Below are 7,374 nucleotides of genomic sequence, written 5' to 3' on the forward strand. Positions count from 1 at the left end.
GATGTTTACCTCAGGAAAGTGGAGGCAAGGCCGTCTGGTCTGCTGAGAATGGCAGTGCAAGGGTGGGGTTCAGCCTTGGGTCAATGGACAGTGTTTGGAAGAAGGGCAGAGAGTGAGCCATCAAAGGCACTCACTGGTCAATTATGGGAGGACCCAGTGGAGCCTGGAGACCTCAGGGATCTGGTCGGCTTTTGTATTTTTCTCCAGCCACATAGTTCAGGAGCAGGTGGAGAGAGATCTTTGTCATTGTTTTCCTAGGGATCCCGATGGTCCAGGACAAGAAAGTGTGTACATCCAGGATGCTGGCTTTTCAATGGCTGCCTGGGGGATGTAGGTAGGCTGAATCTTATTTATAGAATGAGTATATAAATGTGTGTGGGTATGTGCGTACACACATGCTTGCCCACACATGCTTGTCCATGTGAGAGAGTGGGGAGGGAGGGAGAGATAAAGGGATGAGGAAGAGGGGGAGAGAGAGAGAAAGCTCCACTGTGAGCCAGAGAGTGTGGTATCTATCAGCTAGCTTCATTGGTCTCTCTCGCTGACTTTCTGTTTTGTCTGCTTACTTCTCTTTGTATCTCTTCTGACTGTTTCCACCCTTGATCTCTGAGTCTTTTGTCTGCATCCCTTCCATTGTTGGGACTCAATTGTACCAGCTGTCAGTTCTGCCCACAGCCAGGACAGGGTTAACAGGGAGGCAGATCTCATTTCATTTCCTGCCTCCACCCTCTAATTAAAATTGGTTCTTTTGCATCTCAATTCTACTTCCTTCAGAAGTGATTCTCAGTTCTCCACTCAGTGATCTCCAGACCTGGAGCCTTCACAGTAAGTGGTCTCCCTCCTCTCTTGTGTCACACATGGGAGCTTCAAGGTTGTGCCTCACTCTATTTTCCCACCTAGGTCCCTTGGGCTTGGCTCTTTGCTGCCACATTTCTGTCTCTAGCTTCAGCTTGGATAAGGCTCTGGGAGACACTAATGCCCATCCCTGCCTGTTCTCCTGGACTCCAGGAGACCCCCCAGAGCAATGGGCAGGGGATGCTTGCGAAGGGAGGAAAGGTGCATGGGAGAGGCTTTCCCCCTCCTCACCTAGCCTGTCACCCTTAGAGGATGCTCTTACTCATCTTTCATGGAGAATACAGGGACCACCAGACACGACTACCCTCATTTTCTGACCACAAACCCCACAGACCTGCCTAGTTCTACCAAACAGCCTCTCTCACTCTCCTTAGGCCTAGATGTTCTCTCCATCGTCCTGCCAAAGGCTTTGAATCCTATCCCAATCCACATTCTCCATTCTCTCCTTTGGCACTTCTCTCTCTCTCTCTTGCCAGCATTTCTAGCCCGACTCCTCTGTTGGATGTTTTTGTTAGCATTTGCCACCTTCTCCCATGTTAAAACAAATGAAACCCTGTCTTCACTCTGATTACTTCGGAAACCCTCTGACTCCTTTTGTGGCCAAAGCTTCTTGAAAGATTTGTCTGTATGTGCTTTTCTTTTTTGCATCTATACATCTTCACTTTTTGACCCCATCCTTTTGTTGTTAATTTTTATTTTATCAGAGTGCCATATACTCATATTTTTAAAAAACAGTTAGAATCAAACAGGTTATACTCCAAATAAAGTAGTTCTCTGGTCCACCCCTCCTGCCACTGTGCCAGTCTTTCTTCTGGGGACAACCACTTTAGATTTTAAAAGGTTTCCCCTTACATCTCTGCCTTTCTAGAGCATGTATACCATTACCTTCTGATTCATCAACTGTAGGCATTATCTATTGACTTCCAGGGTGATCCAGCATTATCCTTTCAGTATAGTTATACATTTTAGTTAAAAACAAGAGTCAGTGGTTACATTATTATTTCTATGCAAATATTATTTACACCTGAGTGTTGTAACATACTATTATGTAAATTTCTTCTATTTTTCTTTTGTTATTTTTTTCTAGAGCTAGTAATTTCCTCATTTTACTTCCTTGTCTAGAGTTCTTTGTATTTATTGTTAGTTTTTCCCATACCTCCTAATAGCATCTCAGTAAGATTTTTTCAAAGGTCAGTGACACCGGTAAATCTGTCAATTCCTTTTTCCGGGGAGAGGATCTTCCCGAGAACCCCGTTCTACTCCATCAGGGCTCCCTGGGCCACAGGCTCTCCAGGCCTTCTGACTGGCTGCCTTCTAGGACGTTGCTTTGCTCCTTGTTTGGGTTCCTGTTTCATGAAGCTCCAGTCTTCCTCCTTTTATACTTTGGTGGATATGAGCACACCCTCTGGTGGTTTCAACAACTTAAAGAAAGGCTGTTGTGGCCAAGGACGTGGTGGTAACAGCGCCCCAATTCCTTTGTTTCTCAAGTCAGACTGCCCAGCCTGGCCTGGAGTCAAGTTGTAGAGGAGGGCTGGTGTTCCAGAGAGGGAGATGGAGGGTCTGCTGGGCTCATTTTCTGTTGGTGGCAGAAGGATTCATTCCTTTGGCTCCTCCCTTGTTTCTCAACTTTATTATGTGGAGGAATGAGGTCAGATTCTCCTCTGGTGAGTAGTGTTTATTCAATGACAGTCAGATGGTGTGTGTGGGTGTTTATGCTTCTTCATCTGGTCTAGCCCAGTGTGCACTAGGGCCTGGTGGGTTTTATACTTGATGTAAGGGTAGATGTCTAGGTATTCATACCCAGCCCTTTAATACCAGCCTCACCCAGCAAAAGTGAACTCATGGGTTTGGACTAGTGAACCAGGCCTGGCTTGGGAAGCTGTCTAATCAGAAAAGGGATCTGTTTCAGTCCAGTCCCCAAGACCTTGCTTGTTGGGCTCCTGCAACAGGGAGCTCATCATCCCTGGCTCACCTCCAGCTCTCCCATCCTACACCCACTGAACAGCCTAGAGGGCACATCTAGGCTGGCTCTAGTGGTGTTTTTTCCTCTCTCTAATTGATTCTTTGAGAGAGAGAAGAGAGAAACATCGATTCATTGTTCCACTTATTTATGCAGTCACTGATTCATTCTTGTCTGTGCCCTGACCAGGGATCAAGCCTTGGTGTATTGGGTTGCTGTTCTAACCACCTGAGCCACCAGCCAGAGCTAGTGCTGTCTTGTCTCGTTCTTTCCCGAATTAGCTCTGCTAACAACAGAGATTTTCAGGGGAGCCTGAGGCTTAATTGTAAGTTGCTCCAGCATCTGCCAGCCTGAGTTCCCAAACTATCCTGTGACTTGCAGCCAAAGTCCCTGCATCCTAGCATATTGCTAAAATTTTCTCTTCTTTTGCTATATAGTCAAAATGCTGATATTTGAATCTCAACAACTTTCCTCATTCTCAAATACCTTGTGCTTACTCTCAGACATTTTACTACCAAGATGGAGTCCCCACTGGCATTAGATCACAGGTGTAATCCTAAACTCTGAAAGCTTCTTATCAGTTGTTGATTTTCTTTCTCTGGAGACTGCCACCCTGCCAAAATTGTAGTTCTCTATGTCAGACACACCTCAAGACCTTGCTCTTCTGACTCTGCTGCTTTTGTCTCTACATATCTCTTCAGTTCTGGGTAGCATGTAGCCTAACTACCTCGCTTCTGTGCCTGTCTACTTTGTCTTCCTGTTTTCATCTCTTTCTGTCTCTGTATTTATCCAGGTCACAGACCGGTATTTAAATCTCACTTCTATGCCTACTTGTCTAGCTCTGGAAAATTCTGGAAATCTTTTTTTCTCTGACTGTCAATTTCTCGTCTGGAGGCACCCCAAGACTGTTTCTGTGATGGGCAAAGGGCATAATATAATGCTAATCACCCAGCACAAAGTGAGCCCTCAAAGCTGCCATTTCTTTCTTTCTATTTACTTAATTTATTTTTTTTAAAAGATCTCATTTATTTTTAGAGAGAGGGGAAAAAGGCAGAGAAACATCAATGTGAGAAAGAAACATTGATCGGTTGGTTGCCTCTTGCATGTGCCCCCAACCAGGGACCTGGACTATGTCTTGACCAGGAATCGAACTGGTGACCTTTTTGTTTGTGGAATGATGCCTAACCTTCTGAGCCACACCATCCAGGGTTGCTGCCATGTCTTTGATTACGTTTTCAACTTGTCTCCTTATCTGAATGAGAAGACTTCCAGCTTTGAAATCCTTTGTGTTACTGACCCCACGAGGCTGATATGTGAGGCCAATGGGCTTATGAGTATAGATGGTTTTTACCTTCTTGCCTGAAGTCCCAGAAAAATATAATTGTTTTCTTAACCCAAACTGTTTAAGGAGGCATACAGGGCCTGCTAAACAATATGTGTGGGAGGGAGGGAGGGAGGAGGGGTGGAGAAAGATAGATAGATAGAGAGAGATCATCACACCCACATACCTTACTTCTATTTACCACAGAGACAATAATGAAAAAGCAATCAGAGAATTTTCCTGGTCATTTCCTGCCTTTCTTGGAACTTGGCATGTATCTCTCTCCCTAACTTGTGCTTATTAGCTTGCCAAGCACCCAGAAAGCAGGGCAGACTGAGGGGCCTCAGGCTGCTCTTCTCTCAGCAGGTATACCTCTTCTCCCCTCACCTCTCACCCCACCCCCTTCTCCAGGTCACCTCTTCAGTTCTGGGTAGCATGTAGCCTAACTACCTTGCTTCTGTGCCTGTCTGAACAGGTCTGAACTTGACACTTCACACTGAATACCATGGCCCTGTCCAGGAACCCACGGGAGGCATTGCTTCAGGCCTTGAGTGATCTTAATGAACATGACTTTAAGATATTAAAGTTCCACTTACGGGATAGAACCCTGTTCACAGGCCAAGGGCTGGCCCGAGGGGAGCTGGAGGGCCTGAGTCGGGTGGATCTGGCTTCTCGGCTGATTTCGATGTACGGCGCACAGGAGGCTGTGAAAGTGGTGGTCAAGGTCTTGGAGGTCATGAACCTATTAGAACTTGTAGACCAGCTCAGCCACATTTGCCTAAATGGTGAGTATAGCAGGGAACAAGGGGAGGCCAGGGTGGCATTGGGACTCTTGGCCCCCATGACATTTCCAAAAACTTTCCAGTGCCTGAGGGTCCTAGTGGTCCTACTAGTCTCCAGCTGAAGACTCTGACAACTGTGGGGTGAAGGGCCTGAGCCAAGGGTGGTGATTTTATTTACAGAAGGATTAGGGTATCTTTTGGCCACTATGCCCCACTTCCTATCTGCAGTGATAGTTCCAGAGAAGGGCAGACTATGGCGAATGGGGCATAAAGATTGGGAGCATGTTCGTGAAGGGTTTCTACTAACCAGAAGGATGGGCCCCAGACCTCTCCCCCACTCCTCTCCTGGCAGGCAGCTCAGACTGACTCTCAGAGAGGACAGCCTGCTCCTGTGCCCGGCTCTCTCAAGGAACTGGTGGACTGAGGGTGCCCCAGAGAGTGGGGTGGGCCTGAAGCCCCATCCTTTCCCTTCTGGTGGGATGCTGAGGAGAGAGTGTCTGCTGGTGCTTGTGCTCCCTCCGCAGGCTCCTTTCACGCCCAAGAGCTCCTCTGATGCCCATCTGAGGTGCCACAGACTCAGAGTCATGGCTCCTGCTCAGGGGCTGGTTTGTCTGTAGCGCCACCTAGTGACCTTTACCTAGAACAGGCTCCTATGACTTCCCCATCCTGCAGCTTCTCTTCCCTTTGGCGACTCTGCTCTCACTATTTCAAATGGGGACATTTCACATGCACACTCATTCATGCACACGGAGGCTTTTGCACATACACAGATTCTTACTAACATATACTTGCTCGTGCACATTGACATGCCTTCTCTACAGAAAAATATGAGCTTCTGTAAGCATATTCCCATGAGCATGTGTGGAGACAAGCATTCACCCCCTTCCCACAGATATTCACACACTAAACACACCTTACACACTTACACAGATGTGCACATGAACATCATACATGCAAATGCACATGTGCATGCACACACATTTGTATATATGTACAGTGGTCCCTCCCCATGAAGCCATAGGTATTGGGTTGGCCAAAAAGATCATTTCATTTTTTCCATCAGAGGGCCCTAGTAGCTCTAAGTTGTCTTTCATTTCTTTTGAAACACTTTTTTAGGCTGTATTGTGATAGGTGTCATATTAGCATGCATTATAAACTAATCACAATTGGTGAATTTTTGTGTACCTATTTTTATATTGAAGGTGGAAGAAAATAAGCAACATTTTAGCATAGTATGCTTCATTATTTCAAGAAATATAAAAATGCAACTGAAATGCAAAAAAAGATTTGTGCAATGTGTGCAGAAGGTGCTGTGACTGACCGAATGTGTCAAAAATGGTTTGCAATGTTTTGTGCTGGAGATTTCTTGCTGGACAATGCCTTATGGTCAGGCAGACCAGTTGAAATTGATAGTGATCAAATAAGACATTACTTGAGAACAATCAGTTTCACCATATGGGAAACAGTTGACATACTCACAATATCCAAATCAATAAAGGTATTGGTGAAAAAGAAAAGTGTGTCTTTTATCTTATGGAAAGAAAACACAGAAATGTTTTTGGCCAACCCGATAAAAACTCCATGTAGATAAAAGTTAGAGAGCATGGAATATGAGACTAAAGAGCAGAGTCCAGAATTTGAAGGGTCATTTTGTCTTTTCTGTATTCCTATCTCACCACCTAATACCCCACCTGTCTGGCTCAGATTACAGAGACATATACCGAGAGTATGTGCGCTGCCTGGAGGAGAGGCAAGAAGAGGGCGTCCGCCCCAGCTACAACCAGCTGCTTCTTGTGGCCAAGCCCAGCTCAGGGAGTGTCCCTCAGGAGCAGGAGCTGGACTCTGTCACCCTGGAGGCTCTATTTGATTCAGGGGAAGAGCCCAACCAAGGCCCACCCGTAGTGGTGCTACAAGGGTCAGCTGGCACTGGAAAGACAACACTGGCAAAAAAACTGGTGCTGGACTGGGCCACTGGCAGCTTGTACCCAGGCCGGTTTGATTATGTCTTTTATGTGAGCTGCAGAGAAGGGGTCCTGCTGCCAGAGGGCACACTGGACCAGCTCCTCCTCCGGTGTTGTGGGGACAATAAAGCACCTGTCACAGAGATTCGGAGGCAGCCAGAGCGGCTACTGTTCATCCTGGATGGCTATGATGAGCTACAGAGGCCTTATGCGGTGACATTGATTAGGCCGGGACCCAGTCGCACAGAGGATGTGCTGCACCGTCTAATTAGGAGAGAGGTACTTCCCACATCCTCCCTTCTCATCACCACTCGGCCTCTGGCTTTGCGGAAGCTGCAGTCCTTGCTGAAAAAATCACGCCATGTCCACGTCCTGGGCTTCTCTGATGATGAGAAGGAGAAGTATCTCCGCTCCTATTTCACAGATGTGGAGCAAGCCAAAAAGGCCACTGACTTTGTATGTAGAAATGACGTTCTCTACAAAGCATGTCAGGTT

The 7,374-nt window shown here is 46.6% G+C and overlaps 1 protein-coding gene across 1 annotated transcript; it reads left to right on the plus strand.

Moving 5' to 3' along the window:
- Positions 1 to 768: 768 nt before the first annotated feature.
- Positions 769 to 7,368, plus strand: NLRP10 (NLR family pyrin domain containing 10; the record flags this gene model as incomplete). Its single annotated transcript, XM_037050160.1, has 3 exons — positions 769 to 829; positions 4,607 to 4,921; positions 6,623 to 7,368. Coding segments are annotated over exons 2-3 (1,026 nt in total), but the record flags the coding sequence as incomplete, so codon positions are not given.
- Between the last annotated feature and the right edge of the window lie 6 nt (positions 7,369 to 7,374).

The sequence above is a fragment of the Sturnira hondurensis genome, unplaced genomic scaffold, assembly GCF_014824575.4.
Source record: "Sturnira hondurensis isolate 20B ecotype Veracruz unplaced genomic scaffold, ASM1482457v3 Scaffold0006505, whole genome shotgun sequence".
Taxonomy (NCBI): Eukaryota; Metazoa; Chordata; class Mammalia; order Chiroptera; family Phyllostomidae; genus Sturnira; species Sturnira hondurensis.